Below are 17,673 nucleotides of genomic sequence, written 5' to 3'. Positions count from 1 at the left end.
GGTGGGCATGGACTGGGCAGCTCCCGTGGAGATAAAATCCGAGTGTTCAGAGCTGAGAAATCTTATGCTGTCACACAGGGGAAGTGGTACTTTGAATTTGAGGCTGTGACCGTCGGGGAGATGAGAGTTGGGTGGGCCAGGCCCAGTGTCCGTGCGGATACTGAACTCGGTGCTGATGAGTTGGCCTATGTCTTCAATGGCTTTAAGGTGGGATGCTGACCAAGTTTTAATATTTGTGAAAGTGTGCTAAACCCTTGTTGATGCTAAACTCTTGATCAATGTTGTTTAGGCCCAACGTTGGCATGTGGGAAATGAGCCTTTTGGACGCCAGTGGCAGTCTGGTGACGTGGTGGGCTGTATGATTGACCTTACAGAGATGAACATCATGTTTACTCTCAATGGAGAAATGCTGATCAGTGACTCAGGCTCAGAGATGGCTTTTAAGGACATTGAGATAGGAGAGGGTAAGTACAGATCCTAAACAGAATAGAAATACTGTGTCTGATACACACTGATGACCATGCATGTATCAAAAATTTCTAGGTTTCATCCCTGTGTGCAGTCTGGGCCTGTCACAGATTGGTAGAATCAACTTGGGTCAGAATGTCAGTAGCCTTCGTTACTTTACTATCTGCGGCCTGCAGGAAGGATTTGAACCTTTTGCTATCAACATGAAACGAGACATTACCATGTGGTTCAGTAAAAGCCTCCCTCAGTTCATCACTGTGCCCACAGATCATCCACATATTGAGGTATTACTGCAATGCTTTCTTGAATTATTTCTAAATATCAGTTTCCCACATAACGATAAAACGTATTTGTACTCTTTGTCTAGATATCACGAGTTGATGGGACAGTGGACACTCCTCCTTGTCTCAAGGTGACCCACAAGACATTTGGGTCTCAGAATGCCAATAAAGACTTGCTGTTTTTCAGAGTCAGCATACCAATTGAGTTTCACGAAACCTTCAAAGTCCCAGCGGGAACAACGCTCTTAACCCGGGCTCTGACCATTCCTGAAGATCAGGTTTTAGAGGTTGATCCGAACTCTGACTTTGAAATACTGAAGAAGTCAGCTAGTCGCAAAGAGCAGGAAGATGACAAGAAGGAATCCTCTGTGCCTAAAGAGACCTTGGCCATCAAAAACGGAGAGAATGAGAAGGATGCATCCACTGAGAAAAGCAAGAAGAAAGGGTATGTGGTCATTCAAAATTTTGAAAACTGTTTATTTGGAATGCAGCTGGAATATTAAAATATAATTATAGCCAAAAGTTTTGAGACCAACAGAAGTGAATTGTTTTCACAAAGTTTTCTGCTTCAATGTCATTGGATCTTTCTGTCAGATGTTTACATGGCTTTCAATGAGAAATATATCAGCTTTATACCGAATGTCAATAGGTTCTTAAAGAGATTAGGATCTGTGGGCTTTCCTGGTCTTCCTAACCTAAAATTTTAATTTATTTATCTCTGAGCCACTTTTGCCTTGTGACATGGTGCCCTACATCGCTGGGAAAAAAAGCCCAATGTTGTTTTTAAATCTTGAGTTAAGTTCTTGCATATTGTTTGGAAAAATCTTTATTCATGGCAGTGTTCTTAAGTAAAATTATAAAAAGGTCCACCTCCTTGGATGAGAACCAAGCCGAGTAATTGGATGAGTATGTTTCACTGTTAGCATGACACAGAACTTAAGATGACATTTATCTTTTATTCTTCGGACATTCATTTATACAGGTCCTTCTCAAAATATTAGCATATTGTGATAAAGTTAATTATTTTCCATAATGTCATGATGAAAATTTAACATTCATATATTTTAGATTCATTGCACACTAACTGAAATATTTCAGGTCTTTTATTGTCTTAATACGGATGATTTTGGCATACAGCTCATGAAAACCCAAAATTCCTATCTCACAAAATTAGCATATCATTAAAAGGGTCTCTAAACAAGCTATGAACCTAATCATCTGAATCAACGAGTTAACTCTAAACACCTGCAAAAGATTCCTGAGGCCTTTAAAACTCCCAGCCTGGTTCATCACTCAAAACCCCAATCATGGGTAAGACTGCCGACCTGACTGCTGTCCAGAAGGCCACTATTGACACCCTCAAGCAAGAGGGTAAGATACAGAAAGAAATTTCTGAACGAATAGGCTGTTCCCAGAGTGCTGTATCAAGGCACCTCAGTGGGAAGTCTGTGGGAAGGAAAAAGTGTGGCAGAAAACGCTGCACAACGAGAAGGGGTGACCGGACCCTGAGGAAGATTGTGGAGAAGGGCCGATTCCAGACCTTGGGGGACCTGCGGAAGCAGTGGACTGAGTCTGGAGTAGAAACATCCAGAGCTACCGTGCACAGGCGTGTGCAGGAAATGGGTTACAGGTGCCGCATTCCCCAGGTCAAGCCACTTTTGAACCAGAAACAGCGGCATAAGCGCCTGACCTGGGCTACAGAGAAGCAGCACTGGACTGTTGCTCAGTGGTCCAAAGTACTTTTTTCGGATGAAAGCAAATTCTGCATGTCATTCGGAAATCAAGGTGCCAGAGTCAGGACGAAGACTGGGGAGAAGGAAATGCCAAAATGCCAGAAGTCCAGTGTCAAGTACCCACAGTCAGTGTTGGTCTGGGGTGCCGTGTCAGCTGCTGGTGTTGGTCCACTGTGTTTTATCAAGGGCAGGGTCAATGCAGCTAGCTATCAGGAGATTTTGGAGCACTTCATGCTTCCATCTGCTGAAAAGCTTTATGGAGATGAAGATTTCATTTTTCAGCACGACCTGGCACCTGCTCACAGTGCCAAAACCACTGGTAAATGGTTTACTGACCATGGTATCACTGTGTTCAATTGGCCTGCCAACTCTCCTGACCTGAACCCCATAGAGAATCTGTGGGATATTGTGAAGAGAACGTTGAGAGACTCAAGACCCAACACTCTGGATGAGCTAAAGGCCGCTATCGAAGCATCCTGGGCCTCCATAAGACCTCAGCAGTGCCACAGGCTGATTGCCTCCATGCCACGCCGCATTGAAGCAGTCATTTCTGCAAAAGGATTCCCAACCAAGTATTGAGTGCATAACTGTACATGATTATTTGAAGGTTGACGTTTTTTGTATTAAAAACACTTTTCTTTTATTGGTCGGATGAAATATGCTAATTTTGTGAGATAGGAATTTTGTGTTTTCATGAGCTCTATGCCACAATAATCCGTATTAAGACAATAAAAGACCTGAAATATTTCAGTTAGTGTGCAATGAATCTAAAATATATGAATGTTAAATTTTCATCATGACATTATGGAAAATAATTAACTTTATCACAATATGCTAATATTTTGAGAAGGACCTGTACAGTACAGGATACAGTATAAAGGACTGTCCGGACCTATATCTTCTAGCAGCAGTATCCTTGCCTGTAAACTCCTTGTGAAGCAAAATGCTGATGTAGATTCCTACTCATCCAGGACATGACAATCCCAAGTGGTTAAGTAGAAGGCATTTGGCTGTCTCCTTTTTTCACCTCTCATCCAAATGGCTTCTTTAGTTCTAAATGTGGGTTGGATGAGAGGTTAAATGTCTTCAAGAAACAAGAGAAGTTCAGTTACCTTCTATCAGTGCTTAAAACTTTAGAAGGAAAGTGGTGACAGTAAACGTTTCCCTTCAGAAGAATGAATTCATGCACATCTCCATTTTAAAGCAGCCTGTCTGCTCTTTTAATTCAAACAGAATGACAGCGTGACATCAGCTGCTCCATCTTCATTAACACTTTCCCTTAATTTGACCACTAGGATCGATAAAATTATGCTTGCAGGTCACTTTGTGGCAATGCTAAAACACATTCACAAAAAACTAATTGCACTAAGTTAATTTTCATTACATGTGTATAACTTTACAGTTAATTGCAATTCATATAATCATATGATCGCCTCACATAGCAACATAGATTAAATGCCAATTGCCACTATAAATACTGTGGCAGTAAAATAGTAAAAAAAAAGATTTTTGTCAGTCTCAAAATATTTGGCCCAGTCTGCGCTATACAGTTAGTAACCGGTGCTGTCATTTACAGTTTCCTTTTTAAGGCAAAGAAGGCTGCATTACTAACACCATCCCCTGTCGTTCCCACTCTGCCTCGGTTAGTGGAAGATGTTGTACCAGATGACAGGGATGACATGGACATCATCCTGAACACCACTACTGTATGACTATTACTCATACTTATTTCATTATCACATCTATGATCAAGTGAAAGCAATTTAGACTTTAAAATCTGCAATTTAATGTCTGTCTGTGAATACGTTTTTGCCTAAACCAATATAATTTTCTCTTCCTTTTTCAGTATTATTACTCAGTGCGAATATTCGCAGGACAGGAACCAGGGGGTGTTTGGGTAGGCTGGGTCACGCCAGACTATCACCAGTATGATCTTCATTATGACCTCAGTAAAGTAAGAAACGTAACAGTCACTGTTGGGGACGATAGAGGCAACATTCATGACAGGTGGGCTTTGTTGCAAAAACTAAATAATTTGTTTTTGTCTTAAAAATAAATAGCATGCTTCATAATGCTGAGTTTTCTTGGTTCCTCTTCCTTCTGCAGTATAAAACGCAGTAACTGCTACATGGTGTGGGGAGGAGAGTTCGGCAATTCCCAACAAACTCGTGTCAGTCAGGAGGACTTTGTGATTGGCTGCCTTGTGGATTTGGACACAGGACTCATGACATTCACTGCTAACGGAAAAGAGATAAACACCTTTTATCAGGTTTGTGGGTTTCAACCTTAGCACTGTATAGTTCTCCTGAAATCCAGGTCATTTACAGCATCATCTACTTTCAGGTGGAGCCAACCACAAAGCTTTTCCCGGCCGTCTTCGTTCAGCCTTCTAACCAGAATGTGATTCAGTTTGAACTTGGCAAGCTCAAGGTTAACTGCCAACACATATTCTGTAACCAAACCTTCATCCCCACTACAGTTGTTCAGGTTTTGTTAAGAGGTTATCAACAGTCATTATCTTACCTGAAGTAGATATCTCACTTTGTGTTTTCATTTAGTGTAAATCCAGACTATTTTGGAAGCTGAAGCTAACATTTGAGAGTGTTTAAGATCAAATTAGATCTTTGCATCTTAAAGCTACTTGAATCTTGAAAAGTTTATAACGCTTTACAGTGAAGTTATTTTATACGGCTTAAAAACAACATACTGATTCCATTAGATAGTTACTTACAAAGACGTCTATGGTTTTTATCGGGAAATATAGGGGGAGGAGACGATGCACCACCACATTGGTCTTTCTATGTGAAACTTGTACTGATAGATGAATAATTACTCAAGGAAAAGTAAGGCATTGTAGAAATCAATTAAATTAGTTTTTAAAAGTTAGCAGTAAAAATAGCAGCCCCCTGTACAATAGAGCAATTTGGACAGATGAGAGCATTGGCGATTCCTTCCAGTTAACTGCTTACAATGAAAGTAGCTAGCTGTGATTCTTCTTCCTGCAGTAATGACTTCCACACCTGAGAGTGCTGTAGTCAGTGTGACCTATTTGGACTTATGTATGGTGGTTCTCATTGATCAGAGAAACTATGGATTTTAAGTTTCTGGCTGATCAAGCATAAAATTATTTGGTTCTGGTAAACTGGTATTTTTCCTAACCTTCTCTAGTTTAAGGGTTCATGAACCAGTGTTTGCCTAAAATGCTAGGACGTTTTTGAGATTTGAGTTGGAGTTGTAAGATATTAGTCCAGTTTAGTCTCTTCCATAGTAGCCCCTACCTTCAGCCTAACTAATTTCATCATATACTAAATTAAGATGCAAAGAGAGTTGTATACCAAAGGTTAGAGAGTAACTGTTTATAACTTTACTCCAAATCTTTTTACGTCATTAACCAAATGATTCTTCTTCTTGTCTTTCTAGAACATCATGCCCTTGTCAGCGGCCATGTTTCGGAGTGAACACAAAAACCCAGTTCCCCAGTGTCCCCCGAGGTTAGATGTCCAGATGCTAACCCCAGTGATCTGGAGCCGTATGCCTAACAACTTCTTGGCTCCAGAGACAGGCCGCGTTAATGAAAGACTTGGGTGGATGGTACAATGCATGGAGCCACTCACTATGATGGCCCTTCACATTCCAGAGGAGAACCGGTCAGAAACATTTCATTCTGTAAGCCAGAATTGACAAAATTATTTATTTCAGGTTTTTCTAGTTTAACTTGACTCTATGTTTTCTTTAGGTGTGTAGACATACTGGAACTGTCTGAACGGATGGACCTGCTGAAGTTCCACTATCACACACTGAAGCTGTACGGCTCGGTGTGTGCTCTGGGTAACAATCGAGTGGCACATGCTCTGTGCAGTCATGTGGATGAATCTCAGCTCTTCTACGCTATAGAGAGTACCTACCTGCCGGGGCCGATGAGGAGCGGTTTCTATGACCTGCTCATCAGCATGCATCTAGAATCTGCTAAACGCAATCGCCTCGGAACAAACAAGGAATTCATAGTTCCAATGACAGACCAGACACGCAGCATCACTCTTTACACGGTTAAGTCTCATGCTTTACCAGGCGTCGGCCTCACTACGTGCCTCCGTCCAAAACTCCATTTCTCCTCCGTTGGGTTTGTGGGAACAGATCCAGATATCTACACACTGAGTCCAACCATTCCCTTACAAGTGAGATTTACTCTTTTTGGCATTTTAAAGAAACTCTGTATAAAAAATACATTAATTTGCTTGCATTTCCAGGTGTTAAAGACCAAGGCCCTGAACATGCTGATCGAAGCTGTCCAAGATGGAAGTCAAGCAATGAGAGACCCCGTGGGAGGCAGCGTTGAGTTTCATTTTGTTCCAATCCTGAAACTCATCAGCACACTCCTCATAATGGGTGTGTTTGATGATGAAGATGTCACACACATCCTGAAAATGATTGAGCCCACTGTCTTTCATACTGAAAAATCAGAAGAGCCTGCTGAGGAGCCGTCAAAGGCGAACAAGGAAGAGAAACCACCAAAAGTAGAAGTGGTCAAAGAGGTGGAGCAGGAGGCTGTGGCAGCAGAGGAAGAGGAGTTTGAAGATTATGGTTATGATGATGAAGAAGAAATAGAGGAGGAGGATGAATTGGAGGAGGCAGATTTAGATGTGCCACAAGGGGAAGCAGTGGACGACACAGATTTCGCAAACGGTGAGAAAGGAGCTGAGGAAACAGAGAAAGAGATGAAACCAGTAGACACTTGTGGGGAGGCTAAAGAAGAACATCTCGAACAAGGACTTTTTCAGATGAAACTACCAGAGTCTGTAAAACTACAGGTATTCCTAGTATTTTTAGAGTTTCGAGAACTTTCTTCACCAAAACGCATGGTTTCTAAACAATGGTCATCATTTGCTTTTGTTGTTTAGATGTGCACCCTGTTGCAGTATTTCTGTGACTGTGAATTACGCCACAGAGTGGAGGCCATCACTGCATTCTCAGACAAGTTCGTCACCCAGATACAGTCCAACCAGAGGCATCGCTACAATGAGCTCATGATGGCCTTCACCATGACAGCTGCAGAGACTGCAAGGAAGACCCGTGAATTCCGCTCTCCGCCACAGGAGCAGGTAAGAAAACCTTATATGAACCTACAATTTCCATCCTCTACCAAAAGCAAGTGTAGATAGAATTTCTTTTTGTCAGTGGACACTTATTTTAATTGTACTTTGTTGAAATTAGGTACCTTTACACTGTATAAAAAGAGACAATTTTTACCTCACTGTCTGACATCAAATCAGTCTAAACCTCTCCTGTTTTTGGTCAGTTAGGATACTAAAATTATTCATTAATTATTTATTTATTTACTAAATGTCAGAATAATAATTTTTTTCTTTGAACTTTCTTCAGATTCAGAGGTTTACATATCTTTCCTTAGTGTTTCCAGAAGCTAGTTGAAATGTTTTGTCTATCCTTCCTCAACCTTCTCATAATAGATTGCTGTGTTTTGTCCCATTCCTCCTAACAGAACTGGTTAAACTAAGTCATGCTTGTAGGCTGGCTTGATCACACACACATCTTCACAAATCTCCTATGGGAATGAGATCAGGACTTTATGGTAGCCACTCCATGAAATTGACTTTGTTAACTTAAGCCATTTTGTAACTAATTTGAGGGTCTGTATGTTTATACTTGCATGTGATTGTTTTGAACCGATTATTGTGACAGCTTCATGCATCAGCAAATTGTACCCAAGGATGAACCAGATTTGTGAAAGTCCACAGTTCCATTTCTGATATCTTGGTTGGCCTCCTTTTGATTTTTCCCTCCCTGATGTCGCACAAGGAAGAAGTGTGTTTGAGTTGTTGTCCTAAAATACATCCATGGGTGTGTCTCACTGTTCAAACATTTTGAATTAACTTATTAGAAGCCTATTGATCCATGGCATCGCCATCTAGGGTTTCCCAAGCTGTTTAAAGGCATGGTAATGTTGGAGTATGTATGTAAATGAATTTGAAGAAAGTAGTTTTAAAAATCTATCTCATTCTTCTGGCGTTTAGCAAAACTGAATAATGTTGGTAATTCTAAGTTTCGTCTTATTTCATGTTAAACTGTAAGGGCTTTTTAAATAGTGTAAGTAAACAGATTTCTCATTAGATAACATTAATTAATTAATTGTGTTACAAATGTTACTGATCTGTTTGCAATGAGTTTCCACTAGCCTCCCTGCTGTTGTGTAGGTCAACATGCTCATGAACTTTAAAAACTGCCCTGACGACGAAGAGTGTCCTGTTCCTGATGGGGTTCGTGAATCCTTGCTGGCTTTTCATAATGCTCTGCTGGCACACTGTGGTCAGTTTTAATCCACTATACTCAGTCTTACGTGAATTCTTCAAATCATTGGAAAAAAATTAAATTGTCACTGCATTGTTTTTAAACCCAATTCACAGGTGTTCATATTGAAGAGGAAGAACAGGAGGAAGAGGTGGATAATTCTCTACGTGGACGACTGCGTCGTTTGCTGGAAAGGGTGAAAAAGTTTCGGGAAAAAAACGTTGAGGTGGAGCTTGAGCCCCAGGAAGATAAAAAACCAAGTGAGTCTTTAGCTTTGTGACTTGGCATTATAATACAGTTATACGTTTTTTCTTGCAATTGTAGCTTGAAGGAGCATCTTGTATCAAATCTTTGAAACTCAGTTTTTCACCTTACAGTATGCTTGTTTAATTCCCTTTTCTGATTTTAACAGGCACATTACAGGAACTTATTTCCCATACCATGATCCATTGGGCCCAAGAATCATTCATTCAAAACCCTGAATTAGTGCGTATGATGTTCAGCCTCCTTCACAGACAATATGACGGACTCGGTGAACTCATGCGAGCACTTCCCAAGGCTTATACCATCAATGAGGTATCGATACAAGACACCATGGATCTGCTGGAGTGCTTGGGTCAGATCCGTTCACTGCTTATTGTGCAAATGGGTCCAGAAGAGGAGAGGCTCATAATTCAAAGCATTGGGTATATTGATAAAATATAAATACATGGTTTTTGCCTTGGGTAAAACTGCAGGTGACAGACATTTCTCAAATTTTATTCTCCTCTTCAGGAACATCATGAGTAACAAAGTTTTCTATCAGCACCCCAACTTGATGCGAGCTCTCGGCATGCATGAGACTGTCATGGAGGTTATGGTTAATGTGCTGGGTGGTGGTGACTCAAAGGTATATATATATTCACTGTCTTTGTTTAGGCTTGATTTAGGCAGGCTTAAAAAGTTCAACCTTATACAGGTATCCATGGATAAAATATGTGAAGGGATTGTTACAGAACAAATCTGGTTTACTTTTTACCTAACACAACTGGATATGTTTTCTTTGAACAGGAAATCCGTTTCCCCCGAGTGGTGACAAACTGTTGCCGTTTCCTCTGCTATTTTTGTCGCATCAGTCGGCAGAACCAACGTTCCATGTTCGATCATCTCAGCTACCTTCTGCAGAACAGCGGCATTGGCCTCGGTGACTGTCTCTGTTCACTTCTACAGTTGTTATTGCTAAAATATGAAGCCTAGTTGAACATGGTGTGCTTTTTGTCCAGGAATGCGTGGCTCTACCCCTTTGGATGTGGCTGCAGCATCTTGCATTGACAACAACGAGCTGGCACTGGCTCTTCAGGAACAGGATTTAGAAATGGTAAAACATTGTTATTAGGTACAGTTTTGCATATTCACTTTACTTTTTTATCTGTCAACACTCATATCTTTGCAGGTGGTGAAATACTTGGCTGGGTGTGGGCTTCAGAGTTGCCCCATGCTGCTGGCTAAAGGCTACCCTGACATAGGTTGGAATCCCTGTGGTGGAGAGAAATACCTTGACTTTCTTCGTTTTGCTGTTTTTGTCAATGGTAAAATAAAATGTTATTTAAATAAAAAAAATGTAAGTTAAAAGCACACATAGCTTCTCTTTTTCTTAATAATGATGAATAAGACTTTTCTTTTATGTAGGAGAAAGCGTGGAAGAGAACGCCAACGTTGTGGTACGTCTTCTCATTCGAAGACCTGAGTGCTTTGGTCCGGCTCTGAGAGGCGAGGGTGGTAATGGTCTGCTGGCTGCTGTAGAGGAAGCCATCAAAATATCAGAGGACCCTGCAAGGGATGGTCCCAGCATTAAGAAAGACAGACGTTTTCCCATGTAAGCGGTTCAGAAGGAACTTTGTACTAGTTCTTGCCACCTCAAGCTAAAGAATAATTTACTCTGTTCTTGTGGGGTATATACAGGCCTTTGTTCTCTCTTGCTTTCTCCTAGCCTCAATAAACAGCAGACACCCCTCAACATGTGTTGACATGACCTTCTGGTCGCAGGTCACAGTAAAAGAAATATTCAAGACGACAATATTTAAGCAGATAAAATGCTAAGACATCATACAAATGATGACACAATCTTTGCCCAGACCTCTACCCAGATGGCTCCAGGGTGAAATTTGATTTCAACTTGTCCTCCTGTCTCCGCCTACTGCTAATTACATGTGTATGCATTTTCCTCTCGACCTATCTCCATGTTTACCGTTACCCTGTGAAGCTACGTATATCCTCTCAGCTGGGAGACTCATTTATCTGATAAAAATAAATAGGAAAAGTCAAGTAGAAAATAGAATTAAACACAAGTAAAAAGTATAGATCCCACATTTTAAAACACATTATGAGATTTGCTACCAGGTATATGAATGACAATTAGAAACATGCATCACAATGTAGATACTTTTAACGGAGCCTGGGAGATAAGATAGGAAATAAGTAAACTCTTCATGATTTATTCTTGACAGATAAAGCATGTATCTTCACAAAACCTATCGATTAGTCTCTTTCCAAACATATCACGCTGAAAATCAAACCAGAAAAAAAGATTCAAAAATTGTGCAAACAAATTATTCAGATGCATGGGAAATATATAATCCTTAAAATAATAAAAATATGTGATGACAGTATTTCTACCAGAAATAGATGATTAATGGGATATTAAAACACTTGAGAAATATAACAAAAAAAATCAAATTATAGAAATTTGAAGTTTTTAAACCAACAAATTATTCAATGGATTGCATAAACCATTCTGCTTTTGGTGTAGCACAAAGATTTACAGCATTTCATTTTTCTCTGGAAGGTTTGGAGGAGAGGAGCAGCACGAGGAGAACAAGGTGCACCTGGGAAATGCCATCATGTCCTTCTACTCGGCTCTCATTGACCTCCTGGGGCGGTGTGCTCCAGAGATGCATGTAAGATGTGCAGAATCTCAGCACCCAAGCTGGATTTGTTTAACAAATTGGCTATAATAGAAAACATGTTGTTTGTTACAGCTGATCCAAGCTGGAAAGGGTGAAGCTCTTAGGATCAGGGCGATTCTGAGGTCTTTGGTTCCTATCGAGGATCTTGTGGGAGTCATCAGTCTTCCTGTTCAGATTCCTGCTTTGGGGAAAGGTAAAATCTTGAAGCCTATCCCTAAATTAAATGTGTTAATTAATTTAATAGAGTAATACTTTTGCAAAGTGTATCATTTTAATCAACTATTTTGTCACTGTATTTTACTAAAAACATATCCATTGTTACAGTACTGAAACAGTCCTCTAAAAGGTTTTTAATGAGTTAATTCATGGAAGTCCGCTACCTGCATACTTAATGCCATTTAGACCTTAGTTGTCTGTTTGACAATGCGGATTACCACAAGGTTCTGCTTTCAGTGGTTCAAACCACATCTGATGAACAGACGTTTCTCTATCCAAGTACCGTAGATGAACATTCTTCAGCTGTATCACCACAAACGTGTGGAGTTCCTCAGGGGTCTACCCTGGGCTTTTTCCTGTTCCCACTACAGCTGTTCCCTATGAGACACCTCCTTAATTAAAACAAGATTTCATTGATATGTAGATGACATACAAGTACAACTAAAAAAAGTCAGATTTAAATATGTTTTGAATTGTTTAGTCAAAATCAAAACATGGCTGAATTAAACTTTCCTGTATTAAACATAAAGCCAAACTCAGATCATTTTATTTTGATGAATTGATTGAAATAATCTGGATTCCTTTCTTGTTTCCCTGGATGGTTCTATCAAAACATCTGTGATAGACGTTGGTGTCACACCTGATAAAGTTAAATCAAGCTTCTCTGAGTTGTGACTTTTAGTCAAGGGAAAGCCCTATTCACCTTAAAATGTTTTTTAGGAGGTTTATCTCTTGATTCCATCTTGATCCAAAACAGTATATACAGTATGCTTTGAATCAGTTGTTCCTTAGTCATTTGGTACAAAAAGCTTGGCCTCCGTTACTCACGTTTTCCTACTTCTATTTACAAAAGTTAGAAACATGAACACATTATTCCCTGTTTAATACAATGATTTTTAAGATTTCTATTGATATTTTACAAGCTTCTACATGTCCTGACCCATTGTTTAAAGTACTGAACTTTCATCATAGCTTTTTACACCACCATTGTCCAGCAGATACATTCAGGTGTACAAGCAGATACTCTTAGATATCCCACAAGTACAAAAATAAAGGCTCTCTTTGGACTGAGTGGCCCAATTTAGTGAAACAATTAACTGATGCAGATAAAAATGGCAATAGTCCTGAAAACCTATAAATTTTTGCATTGCCATTCACTTATAAATTTGAAGTAACCTGACAATTTGATATTACCCTGACGTGTCTATTTTTATTTTAAATTGGAATTTTATCATCTTATTTTATTCCCCTTTCAGGTTGTTATTGAGTTGATATAATTTTACCTATTTTATTTCACTGTTTTAATTATTTTGTTTTTTCCATTTTATTGTACAGCACCTTTGGTCCAGCTTGTTTAGTTTTAACTGTACTTTAATGTTGTTCTTAGACAACAGCATCATAGAGCCAAAGATGTCCGCTAGTTTTGTGCCAGACCACAAGGCCCCCATGGTGCTGTTCCTGGATAGAGTTTACGGTATTGACAATCAGGATTTCCTGCTCCATGTGCTGGAGGTGGGCTTCTTACCTGACATGAGGGCTGCTGCCTCTCTGGACACAGTGAGTCAGAAACGTCTCCTGTACTACTTCAGTACTAAGTATCCAGTAAGTACAGAATCAACTAACAGCTGGGATTTCTTTCCAACAGGCTGCTTTCAGTACAACAGAGATGGCTCTGGCCTTGAACCGTTACTTGTGTTCTGCTGTGTTGCCACTCATCACCAAGTGTGCACCCCTGTTCGCTGGCAGTGACCACAGAGCCATAATGATAGACTCCATGTTGCACACCATCTACCGATTGTCTAGAGGGCGAGCCTTCACAAAGGCACAGAGAGACATTTTAGAGGAGTGTCTCATGGCTTTGTGCAAGTGAGCTAAAACCTCGAACAAACATAGCAGTGCTTTCCCTCTGTCCAATGTTGTCAGGTTTGTGCCTGAACTTTGTTTGTGTTACTTTCAGAAATCTGCGTCCGGCCATGCTTCAGCACCTGCTCCGGCGGCTGGTGTTTGATGTACCCATTTTAAATGAGTATGCGAAAAGGCCGCTGAAGGTGTGAAGAAGTTTGATCATTTTCAAGCTATGAAAGAGTTTTTTTTATGCATCCGTTGCCATTAAATAATATTTTTTTTACTTTTGCAGCTGCTGACCAGTCACTATGAGCGTTGTTGGAAATATTACTGCCTCCCAAATGGTTGGGCCAACTTTGGACTTGCCTCAGAGGAAGAGCTGCACTTGACTCGCAAACTTTTCTGGGGGATCTTCGAATCACTGGCCCACAAGGTGGGTTCCCAGCGACATTTTGGAGCTGCCAAAATATTAATTCCCCTTGAACTACTTCACGTTTTGTCATGTTACAACCACAAACATCAGTGTGTTTGTTTGGGGTTTTCATGACAAGCCAGCACAAAGTAGTGCATTGTGAAGTGGTAGGAATTTTCTTTGCAGATATAAATCTAAGACATCATAGGACCAACTGTACATGCCAATAAAATGTAAGTCTTTTGGGATGTGTTTCTTTATGTTTCTACCTGTTTTGCACTCTCAGAAACTGAAAATGTTCCTTATTCATTTTTGGAAAGTAGCATGAGCTCAATTAGCCAGCATGGATAGTATCTGAGAACATAAATGTTTTTCAAGTCTTGCCACACATTCTCAGTTGGATTTAGGTCTGGACTTTGACTGGGTCATTGTAAACATGAATAAGGTTTGAGCTAAATCATTTCTTTGTAGCTCTGGCTGTTTGTTTAAGGTCGTTGTTCTGCTGGGAAGCGAGCCTCTTGCCAGTCTCAAACAGGTTTTCTTTCATGATTAACCTGTTTTTAACTACATCCATCTTCCCATCCTTGTCTTTGCTGAAGAAAACTATCCCCACAGCATGATACTGCCACTACCTTGTCTCACGGTGGGTATGCTGCATTCAATGTGAAGCCAACTGATATTTTGTTTTGCCCAGAGCACCTTCTTCAAATTGAAAAGGGGATTGTACAGCTATAAGAGTAAAGGGAACTGAAAATAACATCTCTACCCTTTCAGGTTTTTATAGTCATTGTAGCAGGATGTGTGTCTGTTAATATTATAACTTTTCGTCATTTATAATTACAGAAATTTGATGCTGAAATTTTCAAGATCTCAATGCCCTGCCTCTGTGCCATCGCTGGAGCCATTCCTCCGGATTATGTGGATGCCAGCTACTCCTCCAAAACGGAGAAAAAGGCTTCAGTAGATGCAGAGGGAAACTTTGATCCTAAACCAGTCGAGACCACAAAGTAAATATTTTTCAGACTATGTTTAAAGAACTTATGTTTTCAGCTGTTTAATTATTATAGCTCAGTTGTCTCTGATTTTTGCCCCCAACAATAGCACCATTATCCCCGAGAGACTGGATCCCTTTATCAACAAATATGCTGAATACACCCATGATAAATGGGCCTTTGAAAAGGCAAGACATGTTCCTATAATCTTGCACAATATCGATTATACAAATTCAGGAACAACAACAACAGGTTTCTTTGAATGTAAATGATGTGCTTGCCCCAGAAAGCAACTATCTTTGCAACAATGAATGATACACAATATCTCTTATGTTGCAGATTCAGAATAACTGGTCATACGGAGAGGTGCTGGACGAGAATGCAAAGACCCATCCCATGCTCAGACCGTACAAAACCTTCTCAGAGAAGGTAAGCTGCCTGTCGAAGCTTGTTTCACATTTTCAGAAACTGTCTCTGCTTCATATAAGGCTGACTTTTTGTTAAGGACAAAGAGATCTACCGCTGGCCGATTAAAGAGTCAATAAAAGCCATGCTGGCATGGGAGTGGAACATAGAGAAAGCTAGAGAGGAAGAGGAGTCAGAGAAGAAAAAGGCTGCTTCCAGAAAAATTTCCCAGACTGCTCAGGTTTGGATCTCTTTCATGTCTCAATACTTAATGTTGTAGCACTATTTATATGCTATCCAAGATGATCTTCTCTGTTGCAGGCAACTTATGACCCGAGCCATGGCTACAGCCCCCAGCCCATTGACATCTTACACATGGCTCTTTCAAGAGATCTGCAGGTATGGCAGTGAGAATTAAACAATCTCTGCCTTTATCCCAACTTTGAATCAATAATTACACTTTACATTTGTTCACAGTCAATGGCGGAGCAACTGGCTGAAAATTATCATAACACTTGGGGACGCAAGAAAAAGTTAGAGCTCCAAGCAAAAGGTGAAACAATTTAATAGACCAACAAGGTTTATTAAATTTTAATATCTGAAGATGGAGCTTTTCCTATATATTTTTTTTTTTCTGGTTGCGGGATTATTTGTGTAGGAGGGGGGACACATCCTCTGCTGGTGCCCTACGACACTCTGACAGCTAAAGAGAAGGCCCGGGACAGAGAGAAGGCCTATGAGTTGCTCAAGTTCCTGCAACTTAATGGATATGCTGTCACAAGGTAAAAATCCAGGAGTATTAGTAACACAAAGCTGGGAATTACATTTTTTAAACTGATTTTATTTGATGTTCTGTTATTTAATTGTTCAGCTTTCATTGTTCACAGCTGGCTTTTTATCAAGCATTGGTAATAAAGTATTTCAACAAATCAAATACTTGTTTAAATGTACAGAATGTAGGAAAGAGAATAAATACTTGTTGGCACCCTGGATAAAGATTTTAAATAAATGTATCTTTTATTACTGAAGCATTATCTTACACTGTCAAATTTTAATTAAACAAATTTGTCTAAGACAAGTATGTTCACCTAAAATAAAGAAAGTGTAAAGATGTCGCCTCTATCTGTCTTCAAGGGGCCTGAAAGACATGGAGTCTGAGATATCATCCATTGAAAAGAGGTTTGCTTATGGCTTCCTGCAGAAGCTGTTGAAATGGATGGAAATAGCCCAGGAGTTCATTGCTCATCTTGGTACTGTGGGGCAAAAATGAAAAACAATACAGTAGTTTTACATGTTAAAGACCTGCACTGATTTAAAGTTAAAAAACCAGCGCTAATGTGATATTGCCATATTTTGGAATGTGTTTTGCAGAGGCTGTGGTGAGCAGTGGACGAGTGGAAAAATCTCCTCATGAACAAGAAATCAAATTTTTTGCTAAGGTAAAGCTACTGTTTAGAGCTTATGAGAAAAGGATTTTGGTTTCAGCCTCATTGTGGAACTAATCTAAAAAACCCACTTTCTTAGATCTTGATGCCTTTAATCAACCAGTATTTCAAAAACCACTGCCTCTACTTCTTATCAACACCTGCAAAAGTTCTTGGCAGTGGTGGCCATTCTTCCAACAAAGAGAAAGAGATGATTGCAAGGTGAGTTCTCTCTGTCTTTAGGAGGCAGAACTTTGCTTTGAATTATCTTTTTCTCAACCGCCCTCACTTCTTTATGCATGTCTTTTTCTTGGATTTCTCTTTTGTCTTGCTTTTTTTCCTGCTTGTCATAGTATCTTCTGTAAGATGGCTGCTTTGGTGAGGCACAGAGTTTCTCTCTTTGGTAAGATGTCCCAACAAGACAAGTTTCTGAATCGTCTATTACCCTCATTCTTTTCTAAATGTGGAGACCTCCATTTACTCTAACCTTGATAACGTCTAATAAATGCATATATATTGTAAGTGTTGATCAAGATTTTATTACACAACCTGTGTTGGTTTCTGTAGGAACAGATGCTTCTGCAATAGTTAACTGTCTTCACATCCTGGCCCGGTCATTGGATGCAAGGTTAGCTGCTTCTTAAAACCT

General features: G+C 39.9%; 1 protein-coding gene across 1 annotated transcript in view; it reads left to right on the top strand.

Moving 5' to 3' along the window:
* The window catches only part of LOC124876344 (ryanodine receptor 1-like), a 69,800-nt gene that overhangs the window by 19,157 nt on the left and 32,970 nt on the right, over window positions 1–17,673 (top strand). The window contains exons 26-64 of the mRNA XM_047379015.1: window positions 2–207; window positions 290–464; window positions 544–752; window positions 836–1,194; window positions 4,059–4,188; window positions 4,329–4,489; window positions 4,589–4,751; window positions 4,826–4,912; window positions 5,903–6,129; window positions 6,219–6,657; window positions 6,730–7,110; window positions 7,225–7,290; window positions 7,381–7,581; window positions 8,692–8,803; window positions 8,902–9,045; window positions 9,198–9,471; window positions 9,560–9,674; window positions 9,836–9,968; window positions 10,048–10,142; window positions 10,218–10,353; window positions 10,454–10,640; window positions 11,610–11,721; window positions 11,803–11,923; window positions 13,334–13,503; window positions 13,592–13,812; window positions 13,904–13,994; window positions 14,084–14,224; window positions 15,047–15,210; window positions 15,305–15,383; window positions 15,535–15,624; window positions 15,701–15,841; window positions 15,922–15,999; window positions 16,078–16,153; window positions 16,259–16,382; window positions 16,735–16,850; window positions 16,972–17,039; window positions 17,125–17,246; window positions 17,378–17,427; window positions 17,592–17,652. Coding sequence (XP_047234971.1) covers window positions 2–207; window positions 290–464; window positions 544–752; window positions 836–1,194; window positions 4,059–4,188; window positions 4,329–4,489; window positions 4,589–4,751; window positions 4,826–4,912; window positions 5,903–6,129; window positions 6,219–6,657; window positions 6,730–7,110; window positions 7,225–7,290; window positions 7,381–7,581; window positions 8,692–8,803; window positions 8,902–9,045; window positions 9,198–9,471; window positions 9,560–9,674; window positions 9,836–9,968; window positions 10,048–10,142; window positions 10,218–10,353; window positions 10,454–10,640; window positions 11,610–11,721; window positions 11,803–11,923; window positions 13,334–13,503; window positions 13,592–13,812; window positions 13,904–13,994; window positions 14,084–14,224; window positions 15,047–15,210; window positions 15,305–15,383; window positions 15,535–15,624; window positions 15,701–15,841; window positions 15,922–15,999; window positions 16,078–16,153; window positions 16,259–16,382; window positions 16,735–16,850; window positions 16,972–17,039; window positions 17,125–17,246; window positions 17,378–17,427; window positions 17,592–17,652 — 6,025 coding nt within the window. The remainder of the gene's footprint in view (window position 1; window positions 208–289; window positions 465–543; window positions 753–835; window positions 1,195–4,058; window positions 4,189–4,328; window positions 4,490–4,588; window positions 4,752–4,825; window positions 4,913–5,902; window positions 6,130–6,218; window positions 6,658–6,729; window positions 7,111–7,224; window positions 7,291–7,380; window positions 7,582–8,691; window positions 8,804–8,901; window positions 9,046–9,197; window positions 9,472–9,559; window positions 9,675–9,835; window positions 9,969–10,047; window positions 10,143–10,217; window positions 10,354–10,453; window positions 10,641–11,609; window positions 11,722–11,802; window positions 11,924–13,333; window positions 13,504–13,591; window positions 13,813–13,903; window positions 13,995–14,083; window positions 14,225–15,046; window positions 15,211–15,304; window positions 15,384–15,534; window positions 15,625–15,700; window positions 15,842–15,921; window positions 16,000–16,077; window positions 16,154–16,258; window positions 16,383–16,734; window positions 16,851–16,971; window positions 17,040–17,124; window positions 17,247–17,377; window positions 17,428–17,591; window positions 17,653–17,673) is intronic.

The sequence above is a fragment of the Girardinichthys multiradiatus genome, chromosome 11 (assembly GCF_021462225.1).
Source record: "Girardinichthys multiradiatus isolate DD_20200921_A chromosome 11, DD_fGirMul_XY1, whole genome shotgun sequence".
In the NCBI taxonomy this organism is placed as follows: domain Eukaryota; kingdom Metazoa; phylum Chordata; class Actinopteri; order Cyprinodontiformes; family Goodeidae; genus Girardinichthys; species Girardinichthys multiradiatus.
Note: the sequence above shows the minus strand (reverse complement) of the source record. Positions and strands in the feature narration are given on the sequence as shown.